This window comes from Lepisma saccharinum, chromosome 1 (genome assembly GCF_977018435.1).
Source record: "Lepisma saccharinum chromosome 1, izLepSacc3.1, whole genome shotgun sequence".
NCBI classification, from domain to species: domain Eukaryota; kingdom Metazoa; phylum Arthropoda; class Insecta; order Zygentoma; family Lepismatidae; genus Lepisma; species Lepisma saccharinum.
The window spans coordinates 183582661-183603062 of NC_139229.1; the positions used below are offsets into that span (position 1 = coordinate 183582661).

The following is a 20402-nucleotide window of genomic DNA, read 5'->3' on the forward strand; positions in this document are numbered from 1 at the left end:
GAAAAATTTAAAGTATATATATATATATATATATATATATATATATATATATATATATATTACTTCATGCCGGAAAATTAATTTACTTCTTGCGTTAGACGTAATTATATATTCATTGCTTGATACTATGCGGTCCTGGATGAATGTGAATCATGTAGGTGTAATGTAGGAGGATAGCTGGCTGGCGCTAAAAGTTGAAAACCTAAAAAACGGAGAAAAAGGCGCGGAGAACTTGTGGAGACTAAAGGAAAGTTTTTTGATTACTCGTGCAATTCATATAATTTTTGAATGTAAGTTAATCTCCAAGTTAACCAGAGACCAAGCACGAATATGCTTTCGTAAGAGTATTTTAAGTATAGTACTGAATTTATATGCTTTGAGGGATCTAATAAACACTCAGTTCATATAAGAAGTAATGACGAGTGTAGTCTAAAACGAAGTAGGCTTAGGAAAATGAAATATGCACCTCTAAATGCAGGAACATGGTATAATATGATAATCGTTGAAAAGCCATGAAATTACTTAGCACAAAAATAAACGCATTATAGCTATAAAAAAGTTATGTATGGAATAAGACTGCATAGTTTGTCTGAATTCTTGGAGAAAGACAGATACATAGGTTCGGTAAAAGTGGCAATTTTTTAGAGAAATGAATGGAGTAAATCAGTGATTATTGCCCTCATCTGCTTATATTTTCAATGGTGAAAATAAAACAGTATATTAACTTCACTCGTAATCTTGGATGATTCTATCCCAGCCTTTTTTGTATTTTACGTTATGCAATTATTTAATATTATATGAATAAAACTGAAATTTTATCTTTGATATGTTTTTGTTATTAACCATCACTTGTCTGCCACTTTTGGCTAATTGCGACTATGAGGATGAGTAATGATATGATGAAAGATGAAGGAACACTCGCAAAGAGCTCAGGCTGGGATTTGAAATTGGAACCTTGTCTTTATGCAGTGTGTGGTATATATTTTGGTAATTAGCCAAGAATATATTTCAGCATATATAATGGTGTAATTCTGAATAACATGGCATAAATATAACTGTGGAAAGAAATATCATCCTCCTGTAAATCATTTTACCTTTAAAATAGATTAGAATACTACAGATCAAGGGTCAGGCTTAGGCTGCTTTGCCACTTAATTTGTTTACATGTTAGTTAAGACATTGGAATGTCTTTTATGTTTAAATATTAAAATTATCCTTTTTAAAGTAAAGACTAGGTTGATTAAACCATATAACTTGGATGAACAATCATGTGGAAATGCATGCATTATGTTGATAAACAAGCAATGTTTTTAATGGACTGTATTTTTGTGTGTGTGTGTGTATGAGAGAGAGAGAGAGAGAGATCAGAATTTGAAAGATGTACGCAAAATTATAGTAAAGAGTTTCATACTTTTCAAATGCATTGATTTCCTTTTAGTATTTTTTTTTTTTTTTTTTTTTTTTTGTATGTACGCATTGCTTGCATGATAGAATTATTTTCCTGTAGTTTACGGTTATTACAAGCATAAGAAAACAGTTTTTTCTTTGTGACGTTTCAGGAGAACACACGCTCCTTTCATCAGACATTTATTTTCATTTTGACTAAAGATACAGTTATAACAATGGTTAGTAATTTTTAAACAAAAAGAATCCGTTATATAATGGATGTTGTCAATGTTACATTGTTGTAATATAGCAACTTAACTGTGAAAAAAGCAGTCTATTTTATTTTTATTTTAGAATTTTTTAAATTATGAATCCCAAATATCATCAGGTAATTCAAATTCATCATTGTTTTCACAAAGTCTCTTGATGTTTTCTGTTACATTAAATTTTAAAGATGGTGGCTTACTCCATTTGTGAAAAAGAAAACTCCACACTGGATCTATGTTACCATTTTCATTATTTAATTTATTCCAGTGTTCTTCTGCAATGAACGAGGCTTCCCAGACATTCAACTCTGTGTTTCCCGTTAATCTTTTTAAAACCCTTCTCTTTTTAATCAAATGCTTCTCTTCGATGATATGAGTTGACAAACCTGTTCTTGGGTTTAGATTTATAATGTCCAAATCATGTTCGTGCCATCTTATTGCCATTTTCCTTGCTGTTTGTCCCACATAATCTTTTGAACATGAACAACTTATATTATATATTCCTGTGGTTTCCACATCTGGTAGCGAGTTTCTCATTTTGAATTCATTAAATGTACATTCCAAACTTCTTGGTGCTTTAAAAACAATTTTGAAATTAAAACTTTTAAAAATTTTTGCAATTTTATGTGAGAATCCCTTGTGGAATGGAATGCACACAAATTTCTTTTCAACAGATTTTTCATCTTTGTCTGTATTTCTCTTTTCCTTTAGTTTTCTTGCAACTTGTTTTTTGATTTGGTTTATTCTGTTAGTGTGAAAGCCATTTTCTTTTGCTATATTAAAGAGCCTTTCTTCTTCATTTTTGATATCCTCATTATTAGAACATAGTCTTTGTGCTCTCAGGAAAAAATTTAAAAATATGTTATCCATTGTTATACGCGAATGTTCTGATTTGGCATGGATGTATTTTTCCCCCGCTAATTTTTTTCTATGGACTGATGTTTGAATTGTTGAGTCAGTTGTCTTAATTTGCAGATCAAGGAAAGAAATTACATTGTTATTCATGGGTTCGCAAGTGAATTTTATGCGACGATGTGATTCATTTAACGATTTAAATACGTCCATGATGGTGTTCTCATTTTTAGCAATAATTAGCACATCATCCACATATCTGATGTAGAGTTTGATATCCGCACCTATCGCATTAACAATTGGAGATTCTATGTAATGAAGGAAAATGCTGGAGATGATTCCGGATACTGGGTTTCCCATTGATAGACCATTATTTTGCTGATAGATTTTGCCATCAAATATAAAGTAATTGTAATTTGCACATACAGTAAACCATCGAACCATTTCCCATGATTCTACTGGGTTAACCTTCATCTCAATAAGCCATCTGTGTAATGCATCTGTGGCACCTTCTATTGGGACACTAGGATATAAATTTTCAACATCAAAACTTGCAATACGATACTCACTATTCCAAACAATATTTTTTAGTTTCTGTTTGACTTCATATGCATTTTTAACACTGAATGGTGTTTGTTGTTTAATTATAGCAAGTCTTTCAACTAAATATTTGGATAGTTTGTATGCAGGATGTGTGAAAGTTGCAATGATGGGTCGTATTGGAGTTCCCGGTTTGTGAGTTTTTGGTAGTCCAAAGGCAATCGGCAGGGTTGAATTTTTGACAATGAGTTTTTTCTTCATTTCTCTTGGTATCGTGATACTGCTTTCAATTACTTTCTTTACCTCATTTATTATTTTAGTTATAGGGTTTCGAGAGGTTTCTGTGAAATTGTTTAATTTGAAACATTCTTCCATTTCTTCAAATTAAACAATTTCACAGAAACCTCTCGAAACCCTATAACTAAAATAATAAATGAGGTAAAGAAAGTAATTGAAAGCAGTATCACGATACCAAGAGAAATGAAGAAAAAACTCATTGTCAAAAATTCAACCCTGCCGATTGCCTTTGGACTACCAAAAACTCACAAACCGGGAACTCCAATACGACCCATCATTGCAACTTTCACACATCCTGCATACAAACTATCCAAATATTTAGTTGAAAGACTTGCTATAATTAAACAACAAACACCATTCAGTGTTAAAAATGCATATGAAGTCAAACAGAAACTAAAAAATATTGTTTGGAATAGTGAGTATCGTATTGCAAGTTTTGATGTTGAAAATTTATATCCTAGTGTCCCAATAGAAGGTGCCACAGATGCATTACACAGATGGCTTATTGAGATGAAGGTTAACCCAGTAGAATCATGGGAAATGGTTCGATGGTTTACTGTATGTGCAAATTACAATTACTTTATATTTGATGGCAAAATCTATCAGCAAAATAATGGTCTATCAATGGGAAACCCAGTATCCGGAATCATCTCCAGCATTTTCCTTCATTACATAGAATCTCCAATTGTTAATGCGATAGGTGCGGATATCAAACTCTACATCAGATATGTGGATGATGTGCTAATTATTGCTAAAAATGAGAACACCATCATGGACGTATTTAAATCGTTAAATGAATCACATCGTCGCATAAAATTCACTTGCGAACCCATGAATAACAATGTAATTTCTTTCCTTGATCTGCAAATTAAGACAACTGACTCAACAATTCAAACATCAGTCCATAGAAAAAAATTAGCGGGGGAAAAATACATCCATGCCAAATCAGAACATTCGCGTATAACAATGGATAACATATTTTTAAATTTTTTCCTGAGAGCACAAAGACTATGTTCTAATAATGAGGATATCAAAAATGAAGAAGAAAGGCTCTTTAATATAGCAAAAGAAAATGGCTTTCACACTAACAGAATAAACCAAATCAAAAAACAAGTTGCAAGAAAACTAAAGGAAAAGAGAAATACAGACAAAGATGAAAAATCTGTTGAAAAGAAATTTGTGTGCATTCCATTCCACAAGGGATTCTCACATAAAATTGCAAAAATTTTTAAAAGTTTTAATTTCAAAATTGTTTTTAAAGCACCAAGAAGTTTGGAATGTACATTTAATGAATTCAAAATGAGAAACTCGCTACCAGATGTGGAAACCACAGGAATATATAATATAAGTTGTTCATGTTCAAAAGATTATGTGGGACAAACAGCAAGGAAAATGGCAATAAGATGGCACGAACATGATTTGGACATTATAAATCTAAACCCAAGAACAGGTTTGTCAACTCATATCATCGAAGAGAAGCATTTGATTAAAAAGAGAAGGGTTTTAAAAAGATTAACGGGAAACACAGAGTTGAATGTCTGGGAAGCCTCGTTCATTGCAGAAGAACACTGGAATAAATTAAATAATGAAAATGGTAACATAGATCCAGTGTGGAGTTTTCTTTTTCACAAATGGAGTAAGCCACCATCTTTAAAATTTAATGTAACAGAAAACATCAAGAGACTTTGTGAAAACAATGATGAATTTGAATTACCTGATGATATTTGGGATTCATAATTTAAAAAATTCTAAAATAAAAATAAAATAGACTGCTTTTTTCACAGTTAAGTTGCTATATTACAACAATGTAACATTGACAACATCCATTATATAACGGATTCTTTTTGTTTAAAAATTACTAACCATTGTTATAACTGTATCTTTAGTCAAAATGAAAATAAATGTCTGATGAAAGGAGCGTGTGTTCTCCTGAAACGTCACAAAGAAAAAACTGTTTTCTTATGCTTGTAATAACCGTAAACTACAGGAAAATAATTCCTTTTAGTAATTCTTATTTATTTAAGTGTTCTCCTCCCAGATATTCAAACCATACTGTACTGTTCTTCTTTCTTTCTTTTTGAGGTTTGAAGCTTATCAAGAAATGGAGTTTATATAATTGATATGATCAACTTTAATTATCGTCAGTATTTTTCACAGCCTTTTAAATGTTATTGATATAGATCCAGTCCTCTCTAAAATTTTCTTCATTAATAACTATTCATTATTCATTTGCTTTACTTGCAGCCTGACTTCCTTTATTCTTTAATTTATTCCTGGTTTAAAAATGGAACCTTCTGTTGAAGAACAAATAATAGCAAAGCATGTCCCGAATAAAGATGATGTAAATGGTTTTGATGAAGTAAAGCTAACTAATGGGGACAAACAGAAGCAGGATACCAAAGAAGAAGGGCTTAAGAAGGTTAAATCTGCGGAGGGAAAACCAGATGTAGGAGGTGATGCTGAGAGTTGTGTCAGCACCAAAAGTTATGAAACTGAATCTTGTGAGACTTTGGAGAGTGACCAACAAAGCTCAGATTACAAAAGTGATGACTATGAGCCTCCACATGAGGAGTCACAGTATTTAGAATTAGTAGCAAAAGTAATGAACGAAGGTGCCCGGAGGGGTGACCGCACTGGGACAGGAACTTTCTCCATCTTCGGAGCACAGATGCGCTTCAGTCTCAGAGATGGTAAGTTGAAATGAATACTCTTCCTACGTCATAAACCATCAAGTTGGTCTACAGACTGACTGCAAATTCTAAAATTTGTTTCAAGTTACGTTACATATAATCCTAACTTCCAAAATAAATTAAGTTTAATTTCTTTCCTTCCTTGCATTGATTTCATTCTTATATCTTTGCTAGTAAACATATTGAAGTGAGCTTCCTCTGTGCAGATTAGATAATTTTCAATTCTCTTGAGTGGTGTTAACAGGTGAAGAATACATACACTGTGCACACTTGTCTTTTACTCTTAGTGTAAAACCAATGAAGCTTTTTTTTTTTGTTTCATAGAGATTGTGATATTCCCCACCCCTTTACTATTTTACCATTCAGTACATGGTATTAATCAATATTTGCAGAAAATTATTTCATAATACCATAAGAAATTTGCATATATATATAAAAAACTTTAGTGGTTATGAAAGTTCAGAATAAATGCATTAGACTTTCCTTGCTATCAAAAACTAGGAATATCAGTTACACATTTATTTTTCTAGGGAATTTCCCCTTGCTTACCACAAAACGAGTATTTTGGAGAGGTGTAGTAGAGGAACTTTTGTGGTTTATCAGAGGCTCGACAAATGCCAAAGAACTTCAGGAGAAGAAAATTCACATATGGGATGGAAACAGCACCAAAGAATTCCTGATATCAGTAGGTCTAGGTCACAGAGAAGAAGGTAAGAACTTTGTTTTCACAAGATATACAACTAGACCTGTTTGCGCTTCATACCAGCACATCTCTATAACCCAGGGATTTATCCAGAACAGGGTGGCTACTCACCGGGAATTCCTTGAATTCTGGGAATTATGCGTAAATTATTGGCTCCGGGAATTATGTGTGAATTCTACTTGAATTTTTTTCCGTAGATGAGAAAAATTACAACTTTTTAAATCCAAATCCTATTCACATTTTATGCAAATAAGATTTTTTTTCGTAAAATTTTCTTTATCGCTTTGCTCGCAATTCCTGCTTTTCTTAGTCTTATCAAGTTTATAACCTAAGCTAGGCGGTGGCGGGAGTCGGCCCTGGGTGCCGAAGTATCTAAATGAAAAAAAAGTTGTAAAATTGATTGATTGATTTGTGGTTTAAAGTCAACTTTATGGACAGAAAGGCTAATCGGGACTGGACCTACAGTTTAAAGTGGGATCGGAACTACTGTGCCATGTGTTGAAAAAGTAATTGAAATCGTTTTTTCAAACACAGATGCTTTAGCAACAACTTCTACCCCCTTTTTGCATGATTTATGAGGATAATAACGTCTTTGATACTACTACTACTAATGATAATAATAACAATAATTTTGGTCCCGGCGGGCATGGATGTTTGTGACTGTCCATTCATCAATTTCGTCATATCACTCATCCCCATGTTTGCAAATTAGCCAAACGTGGCACAAGAAGCGAAGTAAAATAAAACAAATCCATAATAATAATAATAATGTTATAATATTATTAACACTATTATTATTAGTACGTTTATCCTGGCACTTGCACCCACCAGACAAAAATTCATGGTTGCGCCTCTGATTGTAAATAGAAACTCGGCATCTTAAATTAAATATTTTAATCATATTATGTATACCGTTTATTTGAATTATTTGAATCACATAGACCCTTTATACTATTAAGATATTTGTGTGTGGATGTTGAGAGGTGGTAATACAAAAGGTTCAAATAGAGAAAACATCTACTTGAATTTTTGGAAAGTTCTACTTGAAAACCGGGAATTATACTTTAATTTTATCATGGTCCTAGAGTAGCCACCCTGTAGAAATGTCCATTTTGGGGAGGTGCAAGCTCAAAATTTCAGCGGTGGGACCTGATGCGCTGGCCACGGTTACCCAATGATAAAGTTGCTCTGGCAGGCAATGGCCCTTCGAGGGCTGTTGCACCACAGAGTTTTAGTTTTAGTAAGCCCAAATTTAGGGGGTGTAAGGGTAAATTTCGAGCCAAACTGACTATAAATTGGACCTTTGTGAAATTTAGTGGTGTTGAAATTGTCAATCATGTTGGGGTGTGTGGATAAATAACTGCTATAACCTAAATATGCCTTGTAGTTGCGCATAATTACTGTGACATCCAAGTGGGGGCTGGGTTTTGCAAGATGTGTATGAGGATGATGAAAGTGTTTCAAAGTGTATGTACATTTATTGTGTGAAGTTTGTAGTTTTTTTTTTTTTTTTTTGTAACGGCAATTGAGCAATTTTTGCCTCCTGGAAAAGCAGAAACTGGAAGTTGAATAATTATGTGTTTAAACAGTGTTCAAAATTATTTGTCGCAAGACTGAAAATGGCCTGGAATCATCTTTCTGTTGGGTGAAGCACAATGATGAAGATGAAATGGATAATGAGGCAGATTGAAGCTATCTATGCCTTAAGCAAGATCCTTATCTTGTATCTGAGTTCGCAGCATGTTACATTGAGCACTCCACCTGCCTTGTAATAAAGGAGTTCTGTGTTCAATCCTCGGTACTACCCAATGACACATCACGTTTTAAACAATGGCCAGTCACCAGTAACCTATCTGAGAATAAAGTAGACTTAACCAAACTTGGATCACTTCAGCATAGAAGACAGCTGGATGAATTTTAAAAAAGGTAAAAAAAAAAAAAAAAAGTAAAGTGTTCCCCTGTGCATAGCACCACGCCATGAAGGCGTATAGGGGGTGTGGGGGTAACGCCCCACACTTTCTTGATCCGGTCGTGAGTGGGGGTGATGTGATCAGCATCACGCCCCTGACCGCCTTTACCCCCCAGGGTTTCCCCCAGGTACCCATGTTATTCGACGCTGGGTAGGCGCCGGGGCCGCTTCCACCGTTAGAAAAGTTCCCGGATTTGAACCGGCCGGGGATCGAACCCGGGACCTTGAGCATGGTAGTCAGACACGTTACCGACTGAGCCACCGCGGCCACGGTGAATTTTACATAAAACGATTCAAAAGAAAAATGTTATGTGTAATAATGTAGATTTATCATATAGTACACTAATACTAACATCTGAATTTTTGCTATTGAGATTGAGTTTTTGTTTTAAGTCCACTTTATGCACATATAGGCTAATCGGGACTGGACCTACAGTTTAAAGTGAAATTGGTACCACTATGTGTTTCCACCAGGTATCAAACAAATTTTTGCACCTAAAAAGCAAAGTCTACATTTTGAATTATTTTAATTGTACATACCCAGAAAAAAAATCTGGAGAACATTTTCATGGAACTATTCAGATAATAATATACCTCTCTTTTTAATTATAATTATTCCAAGAGAAGAGCATACGGCAAACCAGTGACTCAACTTTGATGTAACAATATGGTGGAGTGTGTTTTGAGTGAACCATTAACTTCACAGCTTTGGAAGTCTTGTTTTTGCTTTAAAATAATTCCCACGGAACATGAGAATGTATTTTTTCTGTGGTGCAGATTAAAAAATAATAATAATAGTGAAAATATCCATTAATGATCATCACTGGGAACACAGTTTTTGGCACGTGAAATGTATATTGTGTTTCTACTGTAAATTTTTACACTAAATTCAAATATGTCTTCAGAAATTTTTATCACCCATCAGTTTTTGTGCAATGACATTTTTTTAAGTATTGCTTTTTTGGAATTTTAGATATTTCGGTAAAACTTCAATAGCGTTCCAACGGATTTCTTCATTTTTACACAAGAAACTACTTACCGAAGTGAGTTTCTGTAGCTTTTAGAAGTTCTTGTTGGTATTTTCTTCCATTGAGAAAAAACGATGGAGTCCGTATATATGCTAAATTGAACGAAATGAGTGCTAATGGAACCTAACCTAACAGGCCTAACCTAACCTCGTAGGCATACCTCGTCCCTGTGATGGTTCGTGGGGTTATTCTGAATTTTTGGGGCTACCCGTGGATGGTTTTTGGGGCTAACGTCAATGGTTTGTGGGGCTAGCTGTGGATGGTTTCTGGGGCTAACGTCAATGGTTTAATAATTACTCTTTATGCCAAATATTGAACTTTTTTTCATGAAAAAAGCAAAATAGCACCTTGAAGAATCTTTCGCAATGCAGAATAGGTAAGTACGAATGTTAAAAATGACTAAATAAATGAGTGAGAGGTGTTGGGACGCTATCGAAGTTTTACCGATATTTCTTCTGTGGTAAGTAATGTATGCAAAACAATATTTTAAATGATTTCAAACAGAAGGTGGGCACAAACAATTTAACCTTTATGAACACAAAATGACACATGCAAATTTTATTTCTGGTGAAGGCTGAATTACATTGAAAGGGGAGGGGGGAGGGGTAAGGGAGCGAACCTCGTATTTGATTCGACTTCAATTGAAATAAAATGGTGTGGCTTGAACCATGAGATCATTCATCGGACTGTTACTTCTATATTACAAGGATAAAAGGAATAATTAGTAAATGCAAATTAAAGTACCCAAATTTGCCATCTGCTGTGAAGCCAGTACCTGTACCACATCCCCGTAAACATCTAACTGTATAAGATGGACCAGTCCCTGTGGCGGAGTGGTTAGTACAACCCTATATCTTGTCTTTGGTATGTCAGCAACATGCTTTCTATACTACTTTTGGGATATTTATGAGCAACATTTTATTTATTATAATTTTTTTTTAAGGTGACTTGGGCCCAATATATGGCTTTCAGTGGAGGCATTTTGGAGCAGAGTATCGCACCATGCACGATGACTACAAAGGCGAAGGTGTTGATCAACTGAAGGAAGTAATTGAAAACATAAAGAGGAAGCCGAATGACCGAAGGCACATCATCTGTTCCTGGAATGCAAAGGATGTGCCACAAATGGCCCTGCCACCATGCCACTGCTTGGTGCAGTTCTACGTTGCCAATGAGGAATTGTCGTGCCAACTTTACCAGAGATCTGCAGACCTTGGATTAGGTGTACCTTTCAACATAGCTAGCTATGCGCTGCTTACATACATGATTGCTCATGTGACAGGACTCAAGGTAAGAGCAATGTGTGATGTTTTCCTCATATTATGCACATTGTTGGCAAGAAGACATTCTGCAAAAGTCCCTGCCATGAAAACTGTCCAGTCAAGGTCACGCCACCCACCTACAGTGTTGCCAATAAAAGTTCAACTTTCAATATAATAATTCCGAAAAAAAAATAGAGAAAATAGTACATAACGTAAAGATAATTACAATGTATTTTTTACTGAAATACTTTCTTGGCCATTCAGAAAAAAATGAAAACATGTTTCTATGAAATTCACGAAGGAATTATTATTTTTTACTTCAAACTAAAAAATAATGAAAGCAGTGACACAAGACTGGTTGGAAAAAAATAGTGAAACATTCTTAAGGTTCATGGATGCCTACATTATATATTTCATGCACAAAATGTATAACCATGTGAAGTAAAACTGTAAAATGTTCCAAGATTTATAAAAATTTTTGGGTTATGTGTTGTAAAATATCGTCACTGGCTCGTGTTCTATTTAATCATGTAAAAACTTTCAGCGAGAAAGTTTGTAATAAAACATTGAAATTTATTTTAAGAACATATATAGCATCTTTAGAGTGACATGTCAACTGTCTTTTATGTTTTATTTGAACAGATTTTGCTGCGCATCTATCTTGCACTCATCTGAGTGCTGCCTGTAACGTAGCGCACCGGCTTACTGGGGGAACAAAATAATTCCCGTAATTCCATGTATTTGTACTTTGTCCACAGTAAGAATCATTACAATCTCTCTCTCTAACAGTGGGGCACCAGGATTATTCATCTAGGGGTGCTGAGGAAAATGCGGAATCAAATTGAGGGACATACTATATTATGTTTACACTTCAAGAAAGTGGTTATAAAATGTAAACCGAAAATGACAAACGGGCCGGCTGAATAAACAAAAGGGCGAAACAATTCTTAACAACAATGCTGGTAAAAGAGACACAACAGCTGCTGATGTTTCTAGAGACCGCCACTACAACATCAAAGCAAATGTTAAAAACATCCAGTTCACTGTTTTTGCGTTTCCGTTTGAAACTCTTTCTTGGTAACTCAAAGACAACGTTCACACCTCGAGCCTCTGCCGAAGTTAAAGTACTGCTGATGCGTTGTACAGACTTTTCAAAAATCCCACAAGCTTCCGCTGTCATTTTTTGTACTTGTCAAAGTTGATGTTCTTCCTTGCTTCTTCGTTATATGCAAGATTTCTGAAAAACTTGTAAACGTTTCCAATGATTACCTTACTTTGTTTTTTAATGGCCGTTCGTCAGGCACGTACACCACAAATAATCCATACATAATACACCAGCGAAGCCGCAATTGACCGCATACGTGCAAAGCACGAAGTGTCATCTGGGCAACTTAGAAGTAGTGTGGCAACCCTGGAGGGCCAGGGGTGTGAAGGAGGCAAGGGGAAGCTCCGACCTTGACTGGACAGTTTTCGTGATGGGAACTCGAATAAAATGTTAGGACAGTTGGATAATCTAATGCTTTGTCTCTAATGTGGTCACTAGACCTCAGGTTTTGGGTTTTTAACCTATTTTTTCCTTTACAGGTATGTAAGAAATAATAAGTTATGTCAGCATTTCATTAAAAAATGCAACAAATAAGTTCTAACAAGCAAAATTGGTTTTTAGAACTTATTTTAGGTTTATGTGCCTAAATCAAGCCTTTTTTAGGTTTTCATATTGTTTTTAAAGGTTTTACAGGATTTTTATGTCACATAGAGGCATTTGCTTCGTTTGGTCACGAAAAAATTCAATTACGAACGTGGTTGAAACGTACTGTCTGTTGATTTCCCTTCCTCCAAGTCCATGGTGATTTTTCAAAGCTCTTAAACAAAGCAAAATATCTGGTGCCAGTTACCATTACAATCCAAAGTGGTCTGATCTGTTTTTCTTGCTCACTTTCGAGTCACCTCGGCTTTGTGGCATTTTCGCCTTGCAATTTGCATACTAACATTGCATTGAAGTTTGCACCACTGACTATGTTTTTGTTGAAAGATTATTTTCAGCATATAAGATGATCCTCACAGACAGACAAAATTGCGGAGTGTGACTGTGGATAACACGAAAAAAGATTTTTGCCTAACTATGCGGCAAATAGATTTTAATAGCAAATAAATATTTGGGAACAATAATAATAGGCAATGGAAAAGTACAAGAAGAATTAAATAGCAAGGTTCTAAAAACAAATAAAGTATATTACCAAATAAGTAATACAATAGTAGGATAAAAGGAGTTACAAGAAAATACTAAATTAAGGATTTATAAAATCATAATTACACCAACAATGCTCTATGGCATACAAAGGTTAATGCTCCAAAATATAGATTAACAGCAACAGAGATGACTATGTTTTTGTTGAAAGATTATTTTCATCATATAAGATGATCCTCACAGACAGACAAAATTGCGGACAAAACATACCTGCACATAAAAAACTCCTCTAAATCAGTACTTTGTGCAACCTGATAAAGATTGTTTTGATTGATGAAATAGTGGAGGGGGAGGGATATTCATAACAACACATCCCTATGTAGTACCATCTTTTTTCAGCCAGGAGAATTTATACACACACTAGGAGACAGTCATGTGTACACGAATCACACCGAGCCTCTAAAGCAGCAGCTAACTCGAGAGCCTCGACCATTTCCCACTTTAACCATTGTGAGGAAGGTTGAAGACATAGAAGACTTCCAGTTTACTGACTTCAAACTGGAGAATTACAATCCCCATCCCAAAATAACCATGGGGATGGCAGTGTGAATTATAACGTATCAATATTAAATTACTTTTATTCAAATAATTTTTTATAAAGTATAGTCATCCTATGTCTCCCTGCTACTTGCAGGAAATATGTAATAGTATTACACTCAATGTTTGTATAAGGACATCATCTGTGATATTTTATGCTGTATGTTTTGTACTTTTGAAAATAAATAGAAAATAAATAATCAGCTTTATTTTCTTTTCTTCACATACTACAGCCTGAAATAGATTAATAACACAGGTCTGCGAAAATTTTGCAGCATGGGACACTTAATGTGATAGAAGTCAAATCAAGTGCCCTGATGTCAGATATATTATTAGTTTTGGCATATTACATACAGATTTTGTACAATTCTACATTTTATTAATCGTGATGACATAGCAGTATTAGAAGCACTTGTAACATTAGTAGAATGATATCTGAAATGTGTGAACATTGAAAAAATGTGGTGTCTTATAATGTATTAAGTGAGTATTGACTAAATGACACCAGCAATGGAGATATGCTCCTGAAGCCTCCACCAGGGATCAAACTGGCGAGCTTCACTCCAACTCAACAAAAAGGAGTAGTTGGTTCTGCTTTCATTATGAACGAAATAGTGGTTCTGTTATTGTGCTACAATGAGGTTTGGTTTCGCCCCATGACCATATCATTTGCTCAAATGAGTTTGCATTTAGCATATTTTAAAATAACATTAGGAGATCAGGACAAACGTAGGCTTCACATATCTTGTGTAAAACGTGTGTAGAAAATATGACAAGTCTTACATTGATGTTCGTTCATCCTTCCAATGGTTTTGCGTAGGCAACAACATCATTATAATATTTTTGTTTGTAATGCATCTGGATTCAATACGAAAAACATTGAATACCCAAATCTACCATCAGCAATACGACCTGTCCCACGTGGACCAGATGTTCCAATTCCAACACCACCCACAACATTACCAGAGAGTGAAACTTCATCCACCTCAAGTACTGATGAAGATAACGATCTAAGTTTTCCACCAGATGCAGATGATGGTAATCCATAACCTTTCTCTCAATCAGAATTGAATAATTTGCAATGTGACTTAGGCCTAACTAAAGGGGTCAAGACTGAAATAATGTCTTTTAATTCCTGGAACAACCTTTTATTGGTACATAAATTGTGAAGAAGAATTTTAAAAAAATTGTTAAGGAAAGGAAACTTGTTTACTATTGTGATATCTCTGGCTAGATTGGCTCCCTAGGGACAGTTTATGAACCACAAGACTGGCACCTATTTATTGACTCTAGCAAAAGAAGCCTACAGGTTGTTGTTCGCAATGGCAATCAATTGACATCAGTGTCAATTGTTCATTCAACACCACTTACAGAAACCTATGAAACTATCCATTGTTTTAAAAAGATAAATATAATGAACAAGTGGCATGTATGTTGTGTTCTGAAGATGTGTGGATTTTATTGGGGCAGCAAGGAGGGTATACTAAATTCCCATGCTTTTTGTGCGAATGGGACAGTAGAGCCAAAGACAAACACTGGGCAGTTTTCAATTGGTCCAAAAGGAAAAAAAATGTAGCCAAGTTCACATTGATTGACCAACAGAACGTTTTGTTACCACTTTTACAATTAATTCATAATTGGGAAAAGAGAGACGTGGCAGTACATAAATATGGAGAAACTAGTACTCACTCTATCCGCAAAACTGTTTTTTCTTCTTCGTTCTATTAATTTCAGTTGCCACTGCCACCATTTTTCTCAAAAAGTGATATCCAGCAGTGAAACCAGGAAACCCAACCCAGTGCACCAAGAAATCACTTCAGTCCTCTCTAAATTTAGCAAATGGCTCAACATGAATGACTTCTGGTGCCTAAAATCAAACAAAACGAACCAGTTTGTATTTATGCATAAGGGTGATTATGCAAAGAAAGTAAAAGACAAACTAAATAGTGACTCATACGGTGTCATCACAAAGATACCCCACAGACAGGTACAATAGAATTGTGAAAAGCCAATACCTTGTTCAAAAATTTCCGTTGTCCCAGGCAAAGATAAGGAAGACATTTTGCACTGTCTGAAGATTTGCCAGCTCATTAACCTTTTAACATAAAAGCCCGAGTATACTCGGGTTTTTAATTTCCACGAAAATATAATATCCCGAGTATATTCGGGGTAACTTCTTTTTATCCGTACACATTTTAAAAGGACGATTATATTCGTTTTTCTATGTTTCTGCATGTTTCCGCTAGATAGTGCTGTTGAAGTTGTTGTTTACTTGTCTTTCCGGTAGATGTCACTAATAGTGCTGTTGAAGTTTTTTCTTTCTTTCTTTCCGGTAGATGTCACTAATCTCCTTCTTTTGATGTTTATTTTCGTCTACTGCATAGGTGTGAGAAAATCAGTTAGGGTGCCTTTGTTTTCTTCCGTGTTTCTTGGTGGTATTCTTCTTCTTTTGTGAAAATGGAGAGTGAAGAAGAGCTTGATATTCAGTTTAACGGTTCAGATAGCTCCGAAGAAAGTCATGAAGAAAGTTCAGAAGAAAGTGATGTGTCATATTCATCGGAAACTGACTTTGCAAGTGCCAGACGGTGTGCGTGATGCTAGAGGGAAGAAGGCTAGAAGAGAATCCAGATACATGTGTGAGGAGTGCAGTGTAGCTTTGTGCATTGATCCATGTTTCAGGGTTTATCACACAGTCAGTAACATATAAACAATGTATTTCACATTTAGTGGGTACACTTATACACGTTTTAGGACTAATGACAAAGTCCCTATAATATAAACAATTGTTTTCAAGTTCACTAATTAGTGTTTCAGTGCTATTTTGTGTTTATTTTGATTATTAAAATAACTTACCTTGATATTTTAACAAGTTCTATTGGTAATATTTAACTCATTGAAAGCACGAGTATACTCGGGATTTTATCTTAGGGGCTTTTCAGAGGCATGTATCTCATTGTTGAGTTGTCAACAATCAACATTATTATAACCATACATAATCTTCTTACCTGATTATTTCAACAGAGTAATAAAAAAATTACATTAAAATCGAAACAATTTTTTTAATGAAATCTGTATGTTAAGAGGTTAAAGATTCTGCATTCAGAAAAGACTTGGAGCTTTGGTATGGGACTCGTTTATAGATATAATCAACAGGTTTTTGTTCAATGTCAAAGATGGCCGACATGAAGAGATTGTGAAACAAGCTACAGACACTTGGCTGTAACATGAGTTTGAAGTTACATTTTCTGCACTCTCACCTCAACTACTTCCCCGAAAACTAAGGGGCACTAAGTGAAGAAAAGAGATAGAGATTTCATCAGTCAATAAATATTTCATGTCACCATTGTAAAATATCCTTACATGATAGGGGAAAACTGTGTGCAGATTTGAATTCAGCACATCAAAATTAGGTAAGAACACCTATTTACCCTTATGCTGCAAAACAATTTTATTTTGCAGGCCTGTGTAATTAATTTACAAGTGAAATAACAATATGTGAACAAGTATGTTTACATTTTTTTTAAGGACAGTTCAGCACATCAGATAGTGCTTTTTTAAGCTAAACAGTCACAAATTGCCCACTACTGTATCTGTTCAGTTCTCTTCTCAAAGGCATATACAATATGGCTTTGTATTTGAAATAATGATGTTCAGATGAAGACTTGGTAGCAGTTATTGAAGTACACCCAGCTGTATGAATGTTGTAATGGCAAATTTGTAATTGATGGCATATGAGTTAGCATCATACTCGGAAAACACCAACATGAGCTGAAGTTACAACTGCATATGATAAAAAAATAACAAAATAAGTAAGGGTGTTACCATGATAGAACTTTAAAAAGATACGAAGAATCCGACATCACTCCTTTTACCATTTGCAATGAGGATGCACACATTGAATATGGCCTACTGTCATATTTAAAACGAAATGACAAAATCTTGCACTGTTACAGGTTATTTATTTGCATACTGAACTTGTATAAAGTTCTGCCAGGTTTACTGACAAACCAATATGCTTACAGTGAAAGTATTGTGTAGGGAAATTTCTGTATTGCAGATACACAGATGCAGGTTTCACATGAAGTACATGGCAATTGAAAATGATTTGTCCACTTTGAAATGGGCACATATTTTGTGTTTACACTGCTAGATGCCACTACTGATGCTATATCTTACAGCAAGCTATTCAAGAAATGTTGAATGAAAAGCAAGCATTTCTGTATGATCTAGTTGGACACACATGCTAGCAGATGTTACTTCATGTGACTTTGTTTATGGGCCTATATCAAATATGCTGTATACATTCCACCATTATTCACATCTATACTGATGAACGGAGTGGAGGAGGAACTTAACTACAACTTGAGGTTCCTCATCACTAAGGAAAGTCTCATATAGCAAATAAGCAGAGATATGAAATTTTACAAGTTTTCTTTTACATTGATGTGCCACTCATCACTGTTGATGTTGCAGACTAAAAGCATGGCTATTTGAAAATTGGATTAATCTTTTTGATTTACCCTGTATGTTAACATTTATAAATATTCTGGACAAATTTGAATTGTGTGTATTGGCTCAATGTGGCATCAGCTCTGCCCTAGATTTCAGTAGGGATGTGCAGTGACCTTGACATTTGGGGCACCAGTTAGCGAAGAGCATAATCAAAGAGAGATTCAGTGGTTTCTTAATAAACACTTGATTATTCCAAAAACCTTAGTCCATGAGGAGACAATATAGGATGTAAAGGAATGATTACTGGCATTACTATAAAATCATTGTGAAGACTTTTCCAAGGGACAAACCTCCCATATTCTACATGTCCAGACAGGGTTGGCAATTTTTTTTCTTTTCAAAAAAACAAAAGTCTTTTGTTTTAAACATGTCTTTAATGTTTTAAACAAGAACCGGAAAAAACATGACTTATTTTCTAAGAATAATGATTAATAAGGAATCTCTTAATAATCCAAGGAAAGACTATGTTCCTAGTTATAAAGTAAATGCTTGACTAACATCTTAATAATCTTAATCTTAATACTTAAATCTTTAAGTTAAATCTCGCATGTAGGCTGTTCAAGAAGCTTCATCCAATGCACAGTTGCCAGACCCCACTATCCACGTGGTAGCTACTCTGTTTTTCGGAATACGACTTTTTTTCGTGAAAGCAACAAAATATTGACATTAACAACTGTGTGCAGTGTATTAAGTAAGGAACAAAACTGTTTCATCCATATAGTATTCAATTCTTTTTAAACATTTGTGAAAAAAACATATCCAGGCATTTTAAAGAGGCCCGCGAGTACTCATCATGATATATTTTTAAACACTTTTGTTTTAAACATGCCAACCCTGGTCCGAGAGCTGCAAAGAAATACAATTACTGTGTGCCATGTGTTAAACAACTACACTTGGACCATGAAAAAGATGTGCAGTTTTACCTAATGATTTGACAGCCAGCCAGTTGGCCAGACAATTCCACAGGGAAAACTGAAAAAAAAAAAAAAATCGGACAAAGCCAGGGCTCGCTCAGTTAGTACATCAGTGGCACGGTGTGCTAGAGACCTGGGTTCGAGTCCTGGTCAGCCCTAATTTTATGCTGAAATTTCTATATAGTACATCCACTGTGTGTCAAATTGTAAGGTAAATTACAACCCTACACTGTGAGAACTAGGCACCTTTTACATCAATGTTACAAAGGTAATAGATCCTGTTGCATAGCACTGATGGAGACAATTCCACAGGTAGAACAGCATTAGTGATCCTTGTTCATTACATGCAATACCTTTGTATTCTCATAAAATCAGTATGTGGTGTGGTGTCAGATGAATCATGAACTTTTTTTTTTAACAGAAGTCCAACAGGTAATACTCAACGAGTTTGTCAATCAACAGTTGAACTAATGTATATTTCCAACAAGACTGTGCAACATATCACATGTGGAATGTCAGCATGAGAGTAACTTAAAAGTCCAAGATCTCCTGATCTAACGCCACCAGACTTCATTCTGGATTTTATTGAAGTACAAAGTGTACAAAAATAAACCTTACACAATCAAAGTCTTGAAAGAAGTTGCACATAAATTAAGAGATTGAAGTCATTACCAATGCCACTTTAGGAGAAGTATTCCAGAATTTGGAAGGACATGTACAAGCCTGTTTGGATGTGGAAGACCATTTTCCAGCATCGACTATGAGCAGGTCCTGTTTTGCAGTGTTGGAGGTGCGAGCATATAAAAAAACAACTTACATAAACTCTAGGTTCTAGCAATTTTGTAGACAAAAGTTTCGGACCAACAGAGAGCAAATCACCCAGTACTTCAACAGTTTAAAATGTGTTTGTGTTTCTCTGTAGTTTAACACTTTGTGCTGAAAGATAGATAAATTTTCACTTACCTTTCCCTGTCTTCCTACTGTAAATATAGGCTAACAAATGGGCACACTGCATGCATACATGCAACCCCTCCTCCCCTTCAAGGTGTAGCAAATTTATAACAAATCCTATTTCCATCCTTGTTTATCAATTTCAAGCATCTTTCCTTTTTTGATCAAACAGATCCATCTTCTTATTCTTTCACTACTGTCACTTGTGTTTGTTGGCAACACTTTCTCATGTCTGCAACTTTACAAT

The 20402-nt window shown here is 35.0% G+C and overlaps 1 protein-coding gene across 1 annotated transcript; it reads left to right on the plus strand.

Moving 5' to 3' along the window:
• Positions 1-174: 174 nt before the first annotated feature.
• Positions 175-13961, plus strand: Ts (Thymidylate synthase). The gene is made up of 5 exons (XM_083126250.1): positions 175-290; positions 5586-6031; positions 6562-6741; positions 10675-11021; positions 13581-13961. The coding sequence occupies exons 2-5, from the start codon at positions 5626-5628 to the stop codon at positions 13788-13790; spliced, it is 1143 nt and encodes a 380-aa protein (XP_082982376.1). The 5' UTR covers positions 175-290; positions 5586-5625; the 3' UTR covers positions 13791-13961.
• The last annotated feature ends 6441 nt before the right edge of the window (positions 13962-20402 follow it).